This window comes from Leopardus geoffroyi, chromosome D4 (assembly GCF_018350155.1).
Source record: "Leopardus geoffroyi isolate Oge1 chromosome D4, O.geoffroyi_Oge1_pat1.0, whole genome shotgun sequence".
NCBI lineage: Eukaryota > Metazoa > Chordata > Mammalia > Carnivora > Felidae > Leopardus > Leopardus geoffroyi.
In genome coordinates this window covers 8,214,072-8,232,097 of record NC_059342.1, presented here as the reverse complement: position 1 = coordinate 8,232,097, position 18,026 = coordinate 8,214,072, and the positions used below count along the sequence as shown (strand labels likewise).

Below are 18,026 nucleotides of genomic sequence, written 5' to 3'. Positions count from 1 at the left end.
CTTTACCTCTCTTTGTTCTCCTTAACTCCCCTTCCTCTCCATTTTCTTCTCTTGCTTTTCTTTCATTCCTTCACACACGGCTTCCTTCGGCTTCCACGGCCGCTGCCACTCTTCCTATTCTCAGACCCAACGGGCACACAACAAAGATGCGATTCACACCAGTCCCCAGAGGGTTGGGTGTGTTCCCGGCCGTCAAAGATGGCGGAAGCAAAGGGTGTGGAGCTGCTTGGGCCTGGTGGACAGAGTCAAGGCTAAATGGGCCTGTCTAGGGCGGCTGGCTAGGATTCCGGAGTGTTCCCAGGCAACCAGAGTCTGGACCAGGGACTACAATGACAATGGCCTTCAGAGGACAGCACCTGTCTGGGCAGAATAAGGGTACCTCTGTGGTCAAGCCACACCTCCATCTCAATCCTCCCTCGGCTTACTCCCTTCAGAGAGGAGCTTTAAGACCATCCCCTTTTCTGACCTTGGGGGCAGGAGCCGCATCCTCCTTCTCCTTCATTTCATCTCCCAGAACCATTTCCCAGCTGCATCAAAGATGCTTTTTTTTTTTTTTTTTTTTTGATGATGCTAAAATTTGCCCCCTTCATTAAATTTTGATGATCAGGTTTAATTTCACCCTGCCATGGCAATTAGTTTATAAATTCATCTTCAGATAAAAGCAGTCACAAAACCAAAGAATCACTTGTTTGTGCAAAGAACATGTGATTCTGTGATTATTTTGAGCATAAAAGACAGAAGTCATCAGCATAATGTGTTTGATGCTGGCAGTACTGAGAACCAGGACAGGTAAAACAGGCCCATCGAGATCTACAGAGGTCACAGAAGCAGAGAGACAACAGGGGGCAGTCAGGAGAGTCCGTCTGGGTATTTGAGGCAAACAGAGGAGACTGTAACCACAATTCTATAGCCTCCGCCACCTCTGTCGATCTGGCCCTACACAGGACACGGAGAATAACTGTCCTTCTATATAAACACACTGAGACCCATTCAGATGTGAAGCAAAATACGTTTGAGGGCATGTTCTGGTAAGCAGTAGGGAATGTTACACGTCAGTGCATAATGAAGACGGAGGGAAGGGAATGAATGAATGAACACACTCCTTACCCTATAAGAACAATTAAGATGCAAGTATAAGCCTTGACAGTGAAAGACAGACAGATATCCCTCTTCCCAGGCAAAAACGTTCTCAAGAGACAAATTATTAAACTGCTCTCCCAACTGTACCGTGGGCACAGTCTAAGAGATATCTACTAACAAAACAACTACTAACATCATATATAATACCTAGGTATCTCTATCTATGAGAACACTAAATTTTAGGGGCGCCTGGGTGGCTCAGTCGGTTAAGCATCCGACTTCGGCTCAGGTCATGATCTCACAGTTCAGGAGTTCGAGCCGCATGTCGGGCTCTGTGCAGACAGCTCGGAGCCTGGAGCCTGCTTCGGATTCTGTGCCTCCCTCTCTCTCTGCCCCTTCCCTGCTCACATTCTGTCTGTCTGTCTCTCAAAGATAAGTGAACATTAAAAAAAAATTTTTTTTTAAATAAAAGAACACTAAGCTTGGAAAAAAAGTTACTGCTACAGCAGCTTGTGTAGAAAATTATACCTGCTCCTTACATAACAAGTGATACTTGTGAAATATCTTTGATTAACAAATCATGAGAATTCCAAATAAAATAGGGATATTAATCTTTGTTAAAAACATAAATTGTACAGTTGGGGCGCCTGGGTGGCTTGGTCAGTTAAGTGTCTGACTTCGGCCCGGGTCATGATCTCATGGTTTGTGCGTTCAAGCCCTGCATCGGGCTCTGTGCTGACAGCCCAGGGTCTGGAGCCAGCTTCAGATTCTGTGTCCCCCCTCTCTCTGTCCCTCCCCTCCTCATGCTTTGTCTCTCTCTGTCTCTCAAAAATAAATAAACGTTGAAAAAAAATTTTTTAAAACATAAACTGTACAGAATATGAAAAAATAAGGCAAGTAAAGAATTCAGAGCATCTGAAATGCAATCTCTCCAAATCAAATAATTTCAAATGATTCTTTTGAAAAGGACATTCCCATCAGCCTCACTTGGGACATTTGTACAAGTGAATAAAACATTTTATCATTTGTCCACCCACTTTCAAATACGTTCAGACTGAAATATACAGGCAGATGTATTTTTAAATAATCCTTATTGTACTGGTTTCGGGCAGGTGACTATTTACAGGAGAGGAGACGAGACTGAGACACCTGTACTTCAAAAGTCTGGAAGTCTGACATGAAAAAATAATCACGATTCTTCTTTTCCATACCTGCCGCCATGTCTCCCGAGAAATGGCGTGAACGTCTGTAACTCTGTGAAAACATGGGGATCATTCTATGCACCGCCATTCCCCACATATACTGATTACCATACCCATCCATCTCTCTTCATAGAGACTATTCCCGGATGCTGGTATGTCAATGAAATTTTTGTGATCCTGAAGATACTTTCGTCTCTCACCTTATTGGTGGAGCTTTTCACTTGGAATAAGCTTCCCGTACACTCCTTAGTAATACAAAGGATCGTGCTCCAACTTGTAGTTTGAACAAAGAGAAACTTCAAAAGAATCTGAATTATATTTGTGAGGGTTGGGTTGCTTTAAGAAGGATTCACCTGAACACAGAGAAGTGAGAAGTTGCCTAGAGAATCTTTACATAAAAATCTTGAGTGAATATATGTGGTATTTATGTACAAAGAAAGAATTTTTTTCTAGACACATAAGGCTCCTCCGGAATTCTTCCAGGTTGGGAGAATTCTTTCCAGTGTAGTCAGATGGATACTAAGCGTCTTTATCATGCCAACAAATGTTGGGAACAAAGAGAGAACTTGCCCTTGGTTGTTAATGATCTAGCACCCTTGACAAGCACTCGGATTCACTCAAGCAGTTGGTATTTCTGGAGTGGGAAAGAAATCTGGGAACGCTGTGAGCTGAGACTTCTCACTGCATACTGCCTTGTCCGCAGTCAGGAGGGCTGTCCGTGAAAGGCAAGGGAACATCTTCTACTCCTGAGCGGATCACAAATAGCCCTGGAATAAAGCTACTTAAGTTCTAAACAGACTCCTCTTTCAAAAAGAGAGGCACTTAAGACGATTCTGACGGCGATCCCTTACGCCCTTTCCACCAGGTGAGCTACAGGTACATTAACCCGCTGTCCTGGAGACAACGAGCCAGTTGCAATGGGGCACACTGCCAAAAGGAGGAGAAGCAGGGATGGAAAATACCAAGAGAAACGTTAAGTAACCACAAAAACAAAACAAAACTGGAGCCTCACTAATCCTTGGAAGGAACACCTAAAGCGATTCACTAAGCATTTCTAGAAACTACTCTTTTTTTTTTTTTTTTTTAAGGTTATGTATTTATTTAAGTCATGTCTACACCCAACACGGGGCTCGAACTCACGCCCCTGAGATCAAGAGTCACATGTTCCTGGAAGAGTCACATGTTCCACATCCTGGAACTTATTCCTCATCAGTACACTTAGAAGTGTCTGTTCTTTTTAATGGCGGCACAGAATTCTGCTCAAGAGACCGTATGTACCGTGTTTTATTCAGTTCCCTTGTAGATGTGGACGCTCCAACCAATCTTTTGCGCTAAAAGCCGTAATGCAATGAGTTCCTTGTACACTTATGTCTTCACCCAGGTGGCAAACTTTGTCGGGTATCTAGAGGTGGTGGAATTGCCACGTCTAAGGATTCAGACTAGGAAAGGCTAAGGAGACGGAGAGTAAAACGTATTCTCGTTTTCTCGCGTCCATCATTTCTTTAGGCGGAGACCGGAAGAAAGATGAATTTCTCAGTGTTCAAAGATCCATGAGCTAACTTTACCTGTCCTCTAGGAATAAGCTTGATTATTTGAGTTTAGCAAGTTGTCTGGCAAAAATGTTAGCGTGCGTTCATACTGCGTTTGAAAAAACTTACCTCACAGTGCTCTCGATAAAGACTCTGCAGTGACTTGATATCCTCAAAGGTAGTACCATCTGGCAGAGAAGAGATTTCAACTTCTCCAAACTCTGGAAGTGCTCGAGATGCATCTGTTGCCATGACAACACAACAGAAAAAAAAAAAAAAAAACCTCTCATGGATTGTGCCAATTACAGATTAATGAGGGAAAATTTAAGAAGACTAAAAAAAGGAAAAAAAAAAAAAAAAAAAACCCATAAAGGCCGGAGGTCCAACGATGGAAGAACTTCTCACAGTAGTACGTTTCGAACAAAATGTAGCAACAGCATCAGTGGAGGGGAATTGAGGAGGCACTGAAAAATTGTGGAGGAACTAAATTTTCACTACGATTATACTAGAAATAACATACCATAATGTCTCTCAACATAGGGCCTCTACTAAGAGAAAAATATCTCGAGCTGGTCAGTATTGGTTTTAGTTATTATTGTGTCGCGTTACTTAGGAACATAAAAAACTAAACGTAGCTTTAAACTCAGTAGGCTCATACTTCTTGTAACATCATAAACTAAAAGAGCTACGAAATGAACACACATAAAACTACAAAAATAACATTAAACTTAACAACATTAATTTGATATGATGGACGAGACTGCTGTCCTATCACTAAATTCCCGCTCGCAACATGAATACGGTATTGACTGCTGTGGCCTAGAACTTTTGAGTTTGACAGGCCTATACCAACATGTCCTTGGTGGGGCTGATTCTCCCATTATTATCCTGTATTCAAAGCTGTGGAACCTTCCTCCACAAAGCACTGGGACGTCATTTAGCCTTCCCTTGGGATGAATTACATAATTTATGTAATTTACCTAGCAAGTCTCTCCCTGTTCTTTTCTCATTAGCTCTGGACAATTCGTGCAATGCACTTTGGTGCCTGCTTTATCCTAAATTCAAATCCAGATGCGTAAACGAAAACTGCACAACGGTTTTCGTTCTACTCTTCTAGATAATCCAGAAGACGCTCCTATTATAATTTTTTTTTTTTACAGATTCGAATTGAAATAAAAACAAAGTAAAAAAAAAAGAAATCAAAATTCTCGTTGAGAGCTCAGGCTCTCCAGAATACACGTGACGACTCCTGTTTGAGAAACACTGCCGTAACGCTTTCAACATCAGTATCTACTCTGCCCTGAGAGGCCTTGTGAATTGTTTGTCAGAAAGTCCACATCGACAAGTATACACACGCCACAGACTCACACACACGCAAACTCTTTGCTGGCTTCTGTCTGTCTTGATCTGCTGCACGGACACTATGTGTTTTCATCTCGACAAGAGTCGTCAGTTAAAGTGCCATTTTTTGCACGTCTAGCTATCACAGGAATATGCGGAATGTTCCAATTCCTAACTCTTTAAGTAGTAAGAAACACAGACACCATCCACAAAATTACAAGAATAGGACAGATTGTGATTAGTTTGAATGAACAGCTTACTTTTCCAAAGTTTCTAGCAATTTTTTTTTTTTTTCTAATCTGAGCCTATGCGTTTGCAACTTTATCGGCAGGCAATGAGAATTCTTGTTGGTACTTGAAGTAAACTACTGAAAGTGGACACAACGCAATTTTCATCACCAAAACCCCCTGAATACAAATTCTGCAAGACGAGGTCACGGCTATGAGCCTTTCATTCATATGCACTTAGAAGTCCTACGCAGCTTGAGATTTTTTAAAAGCTCTCGGCAACATGAGAAAGTAGAAATGATCTACAGCTATCATAGGATATACACGGAGACACACAAATCTTTCTGTGTAATTAACATCTGTAATAGACACAGCACTTGGAGAAAACACTAGTATTGTTCTCTTCTTTTCAACATGCTAATAGCAACTAATATGCATTACACCTTAACATACCTAAAAACTGTTGATGATGTTGACTTTGGGCAATTACAGTTTGCTCAACAGATGTGCCTGTCTGTTGACCACTTCCTGTGAAACCATCTGCAACCCCATCCACTTTCTGCATAGGCTTGTACCTAAAATATTAGATGGGAAAAAACAAATAGACCAAATTATTCCTTGTTGGTTATGTACTACACAAAACTCCCACGGCATTCAATTTTATTCTATCTTCTGTAATGTCTCATGATAGTTGTCAGATGAATTCTCAAAAAGTTAGGATGAAGAAATTTTTTTTCAATTGTGAAAAGAAAAAGGAGAAGGGAGGGGGCTTAGGAGAGGGACCAGTTTTTGAAAATTCAGAAACTGAAGAACCAAAGAGTTACGAGGTATTTCTCTGGACAGCAGTAGCAAAGGTGCCCACGGTTAAGTGCAGTCTGAACATGACTCTTAATGGCCAATGGATCAAGGCGAAAACATTTTAAATACGTTGGGACTTTAATCTGAAATAAGGTCGAGGATCTGGGGCCTGAGAAACGTTAATGAATGGCTTTCAATTAAAAGTATCTCTCAAACATGATTCAGCCTACAAACTCTACCATACTTGTTTTCATATTTCCTAAAGCCTCCCATGCATCTCAAGACATTCATCCCCAACAACCCCTATCCTCGTCTGCAAATGCAAAGACCGTAAGCATCAGCTTGTAGCAAAATAAATGCAAGATTCCATCTACAAAGTAGGTTAGCAAATTAAAATAAATAAATAAAAAGAATCAAAGTCTGCTACAGTTACGCATTTATGTTCAGGTCCTACTTTTATACAAACTCATGAACTCTCTTGCTAAGACACAGCAAACAGGCTCCTGCACGGGAGAGAAGGAAAAACTCCTCGGGAGAGAAACAGCACACATGAAAATCAGCCCGGGTGAGTCTCTTAAGACGGGCAAATACAAAATAAGAAAAGAAGCAGCAACTGTAATTTCTTCTTTTTCTAAGATTTCAATTGTTTTCCTTCATTTAGAAATTCAGAAAAACCTAAGATAACCCTAAGATTCAGATAACCCTAAGCCAAAAAATGAAAATCGACAATAAGCTTATTACCTAGAGATAACATTCACTTTATGTTTCTCCTCCCATTTTTCCCCATTTCTGATTATATTTCTAAACAAAACCACCTAACGTTCTCTCCACCCAGACACTTCACTCTTACAAGTCAACTGCACCACTGGTATGGAATTACTGTGAATAACAATGTCCCCGGTGCATGAACAAGATATGCGCACAGGCACTGGCACTGGGTGACAGATACGAAATGAACAGACATCGCACAAACTAAGGGTCGGGCAGTGTTAGGAAATGATTCCATCTTGAATGTTATTAATGAGCACTTAGATAAATAAACCTTCCCAGAAACAAACTGTAATCCCTCCTAATGACATTTGCGTTCATTTCTTAGGCGACAGTCTCTCACAGAGAACTACGAAAAGCAAACAAAGTCAGAAGACGAACCGGGTAGGAAAAGAGGACAACTGACTTCATCCGTGTTGGCCCTGTGCCACCAAAATGTGGATTGTTATTCTGTAAGGACATCAAACAACTCAAACCGATCCTTTTATTTACCGGGAGAAAAAAAAAGAACTCAAAGTACTTTTGCGTTGGGGAAAATGTGTTAGAAGTATCACTTATGAAAAAAATGGAATGTTTTGATTTTTCTTCCTCCTTAAAAAATTATCGTGGAGAGGCAAAAAAAAAAAAAAAAAAAAAAGACTTTGTGAGGCAAGTACTTTGAGTACTTGTGTGGGAAAGCAGTTGCCAACCATTCTGTTCTGGAAGATGTGAATGATTTTATCCTTAGGGAAGTTTCTCATCCTCTTTAATCCATTCCAGGTTTCCCTTGATTTTAGCCCCTGCTTTTAAAGCTACGAAATTTTATACCACTAATACAAGAAGCAAAAACTGTTTAACCGTGTTTCTTCCTTTAAGTTAATGGAGTTTGGGATGCAGGGAGTTAACAGACAAGAGGTTAAAAGGATCTGAATGATTTCCCCTGCAGAAGAGAAAATGGAAATATTTCCTATCAATTTCAACCACATTAAACTTAACAGAGGATTGGAGAGTAGTTAGGAGAGTTTGCCTGGCTATGCTTTACAAGCTTCCTTTGTCCTGCACAGCACCTAGTACACCACGGATGTTGTGTAGGCACAAATGTCAAGGATAAGTATAAAAGGAAATGATGTTGGGGCGCCTGGGTGGCTCAGCCGGTGAAGCGTCTGACTTCGGCTCAGGTCATGATCTCACGGTTTGGGAGTTCGAGCCCCGCATTGGGCTCTCTGCCGTCAGTGCAGAGTCCGCTTTAGATCCTCTGTCTCCCTCTCTCTCCCTGCCCTTCCCCTGTTCACGCTCACTTGTGCTCTCTCTCACAAAAATAAACATTAAAAAAAAAAAAGAAAGAAATGATGTATATTCCTGTGGGACCGAAAGTTTTCAGAGGACACACGACGTTGTGTCGCCATCTACTTGCACACAGTACTTGTCAAGCCTGAAGCCCGCAGGCAGAATGATCTGCTTCCTCAGAAAGATGGACACAGAGGAAATTCGTAAGGGGAAGGAACACGTATGATATTTTAAATAAGCATCCAAAATCAGAGTACATTATAACTAACGCACGATTATGCTTCCTAATAATGATATTGAGTGGGAGGGGCTGATTAGAGGTACGCTCTATTACACAGGACATGGAAAACACATCAAGAGTAGCCTGTAGATAAAAAGGAAGGAAGTTGGTGAATTCTGAAGAGACCGTGCAGGTCAGTACTTAACAACAAATCTCATATAGGATAGGTAAAGAAAAAAAAAAAAAAAGAAAAGAGGGGATTTATTGTAACCATAAGAATAGCAAGGTAAACGGTGGGTTGAATGGATACACTCTGGTTGCCTTGTCAACGGGACCTCTGGAAGCCAGAACCTGAGGTTGTATCTCCTCAGAGAAGGGTTGGGGGGTGAGTCTGGGAGTGGTGGGTGCCATAAATGGCAGCAATATGGCTCACAGACAAGAGCAGTATCCTCAGGAGCCTCGAAGTATGAGAGAGCTCCAAGGTAATGCTGATTTGCATGCTTCGTTTTAAGTAATAAGTCACGTAGGGGCTTATACTCAGGGTACTGCCCTGCACGGGACTGGCATGTAGAAAGAACCCCCAGAAATCACAAACACTGGACGGAGGAAAGCTACATGTTGATCTTCCTGATGATCGAAGGAGAACATCTTATCGCTACCATCACCTCAGAGTTGAGTCTCCACCACTCCAACAGGAAGTCAAGAATAGTCCCATTACAAACAGGCTGAACAACTATCTGTGGTAACTGATTCTTCCCGGAAGAAACAGTCATAGATGATATGATCTTACATTGGGTTTTGAAACCTAAACGTGTATCCGTATCGGGGTAGCTTTCCAAAAAATTCAAGACCTAGCCAGCAAAATTTTTTAAAATGGGGCTTAGGAATTGGCCATGTTAACCTGCCTCCCAGATATGTCTTGAGTAACCTGCGCAGAACTAGTCGGCAGGAGCCTCTTGGCCCGATATAAATTCCTTCAGCCCAGGGCTGTCCACGTATACCCATAACATCAGAGAAAAGTCATTTTTTGTCACTGAGTCACCAATTTTCAATTTGTTCCCAATAAACAACGTTTGGGACATAACTACCAGTGAGCGGATAATAAATGAATGAATGAATGAATGAATGCTCAAGGTCACATATGTCATTTGATCATACTACCAATTGGTCTTAACATGTATCAAATCAATTTAACAAATATTTATTGAGCATTTACTATGGGTTAAAGACTTTAGGGGCATGGTTTTGAAAAGGCTATGTACAAACAAAATCTTTCCAGGAGGTTTTTTACATTCTGTTGGCTTTCATGATAACCCAACACTATGTTAACCCTGGGTGAATTTCAACTGACCTTTTAGCATTGAAACACAGCTTTCAAATTTCCTGCCTCCTTAGCTTCTTCATAAAATACCCACTATTCACACACTAAACCGTAAAACCCAGAGACACTTTTCTCCTGAAAAAAAAAAAATTCTTTGTTGAATCTTTTAAAAAGCTGCACTTTTTAGTACTTAAGAGTATTTTCTCGGGGCAGCTGGATGGCTCAGTCGGTTGAGCGTCCGACTTTGGCTCAGGTCATGATCTCGCGGTCTGTGAGTTCGAGCCCCGCGTCGGGCTCTGTGCTGACAGCTCAGAGCCTGAAGCCTGTTTTGGATTCTGTGTCTCCCTCTCTCTCTGCCTCTCCCCCACTCATGTGCATGCTGTCTCTCTCTCTCTCTCTCTCTCTCTCTGCAACAATAAATTAAAAAAAATTTTTTTTTAAAAAGAGTATTTTCTCTATCCCATCTATTTTAGAAATCCAATAGCTTTAGATTATATTTTCTTCCAGGAGATTCTTAGTGCTCCTGAGTATATGTGCTCTGAGAAAGACCTGTGCTACATCAAACGAAGAAAACAGCTCTTGGCTTCAAAATTAGTAAGAGGCAAATGATAATTTTAACAGCTTGCAGCTCCATGGGCAATCAAAGCTAAAGTTGTTAATGATTAAGAAATCAAAGAAAGTCTAATGCTTTAATAGCGGAGCGTGTGCACGAAACCTGTCGCTAACATGGAAAACACGGTAAATTGTTAGGAATCTTCCCCCATGGGGTTAGTCATACCTGTGATTTAGAACTTGGACAGCTGGAACTCTACTGTAAAATAATATCTAATTCTGTCAATAATCTCACATGTGCAGACACTGAAGGAATCCAGTGAAAGGCAAAGAGTGGCCTATATTTATTATATTGACTCTCTTATATTTAGCAGTACCGGGATTTTCAGTGGACTGAGTGCAACATTTGGAAAAGTCCCTCTGAAGCAGGTGAAAAACACACAGGAAAAATGCAAACTCTCAACTGCACGGGCCAAGAGAGCCTTCACCATTCTAGGAAGGACACAGTCGTCTGATATGCACGAACAAATCAAAATGTTGAGCTCAGAATCAGGGACAGAGGCTCAAGTTGTCTATCGGAATCTTGAGATTCTCTTTAGAACAACCACCTCAGAAAATCTTTAGGTGGCTCGAGGCCTGGAATGATATAAAACGTGAACAGGTCAGAGGAAAACCGGGAGGGCCGAGAACGCCTTTCTTTGAGAATACGGACTCCCTGATGTCCCACTCAGCACGTCTGTGTCTCCACGACTTCGAACATCAACCCTGCTGGTCAATGACAGTGGCTCCGTCTCTTCCATTCTTGTGGGCGGCTCGGGAAGTACCTGTCTCTTCACTAGCTCTACATCTACCATGGGGCAAGGAGAGGGGGGGACAATTACATTCAGATGGGGGTAGTTGTATTAATTGCAGCGGGGTTCATGCGGAAAGGACGAGGTTGAAGCTGTTGGCTAAAATGAAAGCCCGGATCATTCGTTCACTTGGCAAGTAGGTACGGAGCGCAGACAAATGAGCCAAGGGCCCTCTTTAGGTGCTGAGGCTATAATGTTGAAAGAGGCAGACGCGATTCTCATCTCACGAGTTTCTCCAATGGGTCCTCCCAGTGGCCCTTTCCATTACTCCCATTCTAGAGGGATGTCCCCCTTCCTCCAGTATTTGGAAAATAACAACCCGACGCCACCTGACGCCAAGATGGCAATAACCACAGGAGAGAACAACCCGAGGCTCTAAGAAGCAACACATCAGTGACCTTCCTGCATACGGCAAAACTAAATGGGTCTCGATTTCCTTATCGGTAAATAGCCCACGTAATTGCCAAATGAGATCTTGCATAGAAAGAGCTTACTGAAGGACATTTTAAATGGGCAATAAATGTCTGTCAGAAGGGGGAGTGGTAGCTGTTACCCTTAACAAACTTTACACGAATTACCATAGTTAATAATTACTGAACTGTGATTATCTGTGATTCTCTTATCGTCAGGGGAAACCGTCTTGACATCAGGGACTACATACAGCAGTGGCCTAGCGAACATTAAATATTTCAGTGCCCGAGATTCCTTATGTTTCCAAAAGCCAAAGGCAGAGCACCTGATCAACTTCCCACTAAAGATTCCTGCTACCTTTTGCTCTCTCAGACCAACCTGCCAGGTCTAGATGCTAAGCTCTGTAATGACCCCAGGGGGTTCACGTTCTAGGAAAGGGATAAGAAACTATTAACATCAATCAAAGCTGAAAAACACTGGGGAAGAAAAAGGAAGGAAGGAAGGAAGGAAGGAAGGGAAGAATGGAAGAATGGGAAAGAATGGAAAGAAAGAAATGGAACCCAAAGTTGCCCAACTTCTTGGGTTCATTCTCCTCTGAAACAGCCTTATTCTTAAAGAAATATTTTTCTCTGGTACACATAGTATAATAGTACAAAATAATAGATTACCTAACCCTTGAATATTTCCAGCTATTAAAAAAAACATTTATATACTTTTTTCCACCTGAACTTCAAAACAATCTGTGAGGCGGTCTACTCTATATATTTTTATTTTGCAGATGGAGAAACCAAGGTTCGGTGAAGTTCAGTTACACACACTGCAGAAATGCCAAAGCAGCCTATACTCTGACTCTCATTTCCCAATTTTAAATATGGAGTTCTTTCCACTAGTCTGTGAAGTCCAGACTAAGGAAGGTCTTCTAATGACCAGGGTTCTTGTCCTCCGTCACTGCTTCGGAACATGCGTGCTTTCACGCTAGTCTACAGCAGAGCAAAAGTAGCCTTGCTCTATCATCTTTCCACCTGGCCTCAGTTTCCCCTCCTCTTAGTGCCACAAAGTTTCCTTCTTTCACAGAATCCACTTCCTGTGAAGGGACCACTCAAAGAGGCAGGAGGTGACACATTCCCTCACTAGTATGGACATACTAACGTGTTGTGTTTCCTTTTTTTTTTTTTTTAAGTCTATTTATTTTTAGAGGTTGGGGGGACAAAGAGAGAGGGAGAAAGAGAATCCCAAGCAGGCTCTGTACTGACAGCACACGGGGGGCTCGAACTCACGAATCTCAAGATCATGACCTGGGCGGAAATCAAGAGCTTAACTGGCTGAGGCACCCAGGTGCCCCCTCCTTTTCTTTCATATGCAAAAATTTATCACATGTGTATGTTTCTCTTTGGGTTATCTTCCCTCTTTAAAGGTGGCATTCTTTTTCTTTCTTTAAAATTTTTTTCATATTTATTCATTTTGGGGAGCAAGAGAGACAGAGCGTGAGTGGGAGAATGGCAGAGAGAGAGGGAGACAGAATCCGAAGCAGGCCCCAGGCTCCGAGCTGTCAGCACAGAGCCCGACGCGGGGCTCGAACTCACATACCGCGAGATCGTGACCTGAGCCAAAGTCGGACGCTCAACCGACTGAGCCACCCAGGCGCCCCAAGGCGGCATTCTTATAAGGACAAGCGGACTAGGTTCCTGCCCTGGTTGCTACATGATTGTGGGCAGGTTATTTAACCTGTACGGGCTTCAGTTTTCTCATTAAGAGGATGAGTTGGACTGGGTGACCTCTTCCTTCCAGCTGAACATTCTATGATTCTGTGGTATCTCTGTTGGAGGTGATGGACATATTCTCTATGCAGCTGCTGGTTGCTATGTGTTTGCTGGAGGAATGATTAATGCGCTTTAATAGTTTGAGAACAGATCAAACTGAGATCAAACCCCGCCCAGCCCACGGTCAACAGCACTGGGCTCTCTGTCCCACCACTTCTGCTACAAGGATTTGGAAACATAACTAAGATAGGTATGCCAACGCTCTTTAGGTACGTCTCTGAAATATTAAAAATAAACTGCAAGCATTTTTACCTGGTGTCCACAGCTGAAGATTACTGATCTCTGGGCTCTATGATAACCTAACTTATTTATTATCTGAATGAGGGCAAGCCAATTATCCATGAGTAAATTGCCTTGAAAAACGGAAGATCACATTTAAGTGCAGAAGTTATTTTCATAGGAAATATTTCCAACCGAAGATATTAAAAGAAGCTAGTACACACTCTCTTGCTTTCTTGACCGGGACACTTCAGCTCTTCTCGATTACCTAGAAGGTCACCAACATGCCAAAGTCATTACACTGTGTTAGACTAGATTCTAGTCCCTCGACTGATGATACTCGAAGGGCTTCTGGACTACCTAGGTCTCCTTGGCCCTCCACTGAATGTGCACACGCTGTCCTGTTGGATAGCCCAAGAGTAAACAGAAGACCCTTGTCACCTCGTCACTTCTATTTCCTCTTGCCAGCTGTTATACCTCATGAATGCCTAGGAATCAAGGGGGCTCTAATCTGCTCCTTTAGGTACATGGCTTGAGGATGGCTTCCTCTTTTCAATTAAGCTCAACTATGGGTTCTGTGACATCTGTTTTTTTTTTTCCAATCAGAAGCTGTTTCCATTTATTTCCAGACTCATGGCTATGTTCCATATGGTGGTGTTGCTGGGAATCGGATTTGGAGACAAGTGAAAATTTCCCCTACTACCCCAGCAAATCTTCAAATGAGACACCATATGTAAAGAGGTTCTAAAAATTATAAAGTTACACAGAACAATAATCATTAGTACTTCTACAACTACTATGATTCCAGTCTTAAGAGAAAAGTGTACAAAAACTTCACTCCTCGCTGATAAAATGATCACTGCATACGCTTGAATTTTCGTCCCCTACGAACACAGAAGACATGTAAATTTATACTACGGAAGATGTGCGTCTTTCGATGCATGTACTAACGCTTGAGGCCTTTAAGCCATTTGAATATTCTAAAATATCAAACACAAGAGCTGCTATAAAATATCTGAAACCTTTCACATGTCACTTGAATTTTAACAAGAATGGCAGGCTCTTCTCACGTACAATTTAGTATCTTCGATAGAATCATTTGAGTTTTATAAGCCGCAAAATGAACGCTACACAATACTTTCTTTTTCCATGGTCTTTCAACAAATACTCTTAACCCCTACATCCAGACTTGGGGCGAGAAAGACTGCCTCAGTGGCTTCTACACAATGGAGTAGGTGGCTTCAGTTAAAGCCTATGAATGCGGCCAGTTGGTAGGATCCTTCAGAGAGAGAACAGAAGCCTCCCTCTGTCCTGCTGGTCCCCACGAGGGGGCTGTGAGGTTGATCACACTAACCGCAATCAGTTAGCAAGACACCATCACAAGAGCCCCCCGTCCACAAGCCACAACTTGTGTCATTAAAAACAAACAAAGAAATGTCGGCACAGTGTGCCCTTAACACGGATTTGAAATGCGCAGATCCACGTACACGCAAACTTTTTTCGATAAACTCAGCACTGTAAATGTATTTTCCTTATGAGTTTCTTAATAACATTTTCTTCTTTCTGTCACTTTACTGTAAGTATACACAATATCATACATACAACAAACAAAATATGCATTAACTGACCGTGATCGGTAACGGCTTCCGGTCAATAGTAGGCTATCAGTTAAGTTTTTCCGGGAGTCAGAAGTCATACCCAGGTTATGGACCAGGTGGGGGTCAGTGCCCCTAACCCCCAAGTTGCTCAAGGGTCAGCGGTGTTTCTTTGCTCCTCTAACATCCTTATGTCACGAGAGAGCGAACACCACAAGAAACTAAAGTTGGTACAATTTATGAATATCACTGAGAACTTTATCGATACATCCACATTATGTCTTATTCTAAAAGCAACTACAATTAGACTGAGATGGCAGGGTTTTCATGGCTTATTAACCTTTAGAGCTTTGGAATCCGTTTCAGAAGGAGACCTTTCTGAGTTCTAGGACTTGCTTCCCTAACCCAGGCCTTTTTTTTTTTTTTTTTTACAAAGAATGTCCCTCGAAGGCTACCATTTCCGTGAGAACTTGCTGGGATTCCTTGCAGGTTAAATCCAGCTGTCTCGAGTGCAACTTATCAAGTGGTTGTTTACATTTAAGTTGGAATATATATTAGTTTTGAATCAAACTTCTCTTTTTTTGGTTTCAATCTCCCCATCAGCTGCACTGTGCACGATGTACGACAGCAATTTATTACAATCCACACAAACTCCATCTCCATATAAGGGACTGTTCTGTGACTTATCTTACTGTATTTTTCTGAGCCCCTTTAACGTATCTCCTGGGCTATACACCCCAAAAACCAGAAATCAGCAATAGAAAAAAAAAAGGTCGAGAAACCGTGAATTAAAAAGCTAAAAACCTGGAGATAACCTTGACTTAGCAGCCAATCTTGAACTGACTCTTCAGTCTGGGACACTCGCACCCGAAATTATGATGGTGTTAAACTATTCAACAGGCATATTTACCTCCAGCCCGCTCCCATTAAACGTCTTACCCAAAATAAAAAAGTTATCTCTCCAGAAAAAAACTCTAAAGGTTTCACTGTTCTGCTCCAAAGCCATACAGAGCTTCCAAGCGCACACAGAAAACAAACTTGCTAGCTTCGTATACAACCAAGTCCCCTAAGCCATGACCCAAAGTATGTTTTAAATCTCCTCTCCCGCTGAGCCAATCTTCTTCTCGGTTCTGCCCCTGCCACGCCAGCCTCCCCAAATCACACAGTCCTTACCAAGGACATCCTGGACTGTACCCGTCTACCCGCGTCCTTGTCAAACCGCACTTCCTCTATGACACTTCTCAATCCTCCTCTCTCAGGGTTTGCTTAAAATTCCTCTGTATTTCAACAGTTCCTGGATCAAAGCTTTACTTCAGCACGTCACACACCGCGTTACTTAAGAAAAAAGTTTCGCGTGCCTTTCCTTCTAATTTCTGAATTCCTCAAAGTTAGAGACTGGGTCTTCTCTGGGCCCATGGGGTCTAGCAGGTAGCAGAGACGTAATCAGTGCTTGCAGACTAAAGAAAGGACGGACCATCGCAGGATATATTGTTTCTCTGGCAGTGACTTGGAGCCAATGCTTCCGACTAAACTAGTATGGATGTGAAGGAGATCTGGCCAACCATCCCAGATCAATAAAACGAGTAAAGTGAGGCAGATCGTCTGACTCTCTTGTGTTTAGCCCTCCTTTCTCCTACCTAACTCTGCATGTTCAACTGAAAAGAAAAATTATGAGGCGCCTGGTCGGCTCAGTCGGTTAAGCGTCCAACTTTGGCTTAGGTCATGATCTCACGGTTTGTGGGTTCAAGCCCCATGTCGGGCTCTGTGCTGACAGCTCATGCTCTATTTCTCTCGGTCTCTCAAACATAAATGAACGTTTTTTATTAAAAAAGTTTTTTTTTTTCAACGTTTATTTATTTTTGGGACAGAGAGAGACAGAGCATGAACGGGGGAGGGGCAGAGAGAGAGGGAGACACAGAATCGGAAACAGGCTCCAGGCTCTGAGCCATCAGCCCAGAGCCCGACGCGGGGCTCGAACTCACGGACCGCGAGATCGTGACCTGGCTGAAGTCGGACGCTTAACCGACTGTGCCACCCAGGCGCCCCTTAAAAAAGTTTTTTAAAAGAAAAATTATAACCACTATTATGGCTAAGCTATACTGGTAAAAAGGGAGAGATTTTTCTTTTATTTACTCTAAACTGTGATATAAGCCACATGAGACTAGAAGGCCCTTGGCTATATAACAGTACTATGAGCTTGTGCAAATCATTTATCCTCTCTGGGACTGAAGTGAAAAACAGAGCTATGAAGGCTTTGATTGTCACAGGGCTGAGGGGCCAGACAAGACAGAGGTATTTTTTTCAGTTCTAAGCTCTATGATCCCACCCACCCAGCCATCCACCCACCCACCCATCCGTCCGTCCATCCATCCATCCATCCATCCACCCATCCATCCATCCGTCCATGAATGCTGGAGATCTCTCGCAGCTCTAATATCTACAATTCTCCACCTATGAAAGCTGGATTCAAAGAAAATGCAAGAAGTCCTAAACGGTTTGCCAGCACCCAAGTTATGTCAAAAAGAACGACTGAGGGAGGGGCAAGACTGCAAGCGAGGAACTCACCAACACTGAAACAAGTTTCTCCAGGTGGTGTTTGCTTGGGTTCACTCCTTACGTTTTGGGTTTGGTGTCGTTGGCCGAATAGTTTGGGAGGTCACAGTGAAACTTAAAAAGGGGCCAAACAGGCCAACATTAAATAAGGAATCGCGGAAGATTTGGAAAACCGACAGGGTGAATGAAATCCTACTAAATCACATTTGAGAACGGTCCATGTGTAAAAAGCAGGCCGGCCACAGTCACATTCGCGTACGCTTCGGTATCTGC

General features: G+C 42.4%; 1 protein-coding gene across 16 annotated transcripts in view; it reads right to left on the bottom strand.

The window, feature by feature from the left end:
* The window catches only part of RFX3 (regulatory factor X3), a 296,723-nt gene that overhangs the window by 56,057 nt on the left and 222,640 nt on the right, over positions 1–18,026 (bottom strand). For all 16 annotated transcript variants that reach the window (XM_045468771.1, XM_045468776.1, XM_045468777.1 and 13 more), the window contains 2 exons: positions 5,833–5,954; positions 3,941–4,053 (listed from right to left, as the gene is read on the bottom strand). In XM_045468771.1, the coding sequence (XP_045324727.1) occupies positions 3,941–4,053; positions 5,833–5,954 (235 nt within the window). The remainder of the gene's footprint in view (positions 1–3,940; positions 4,054–5,832; positions 5,955–18,026) is intronic.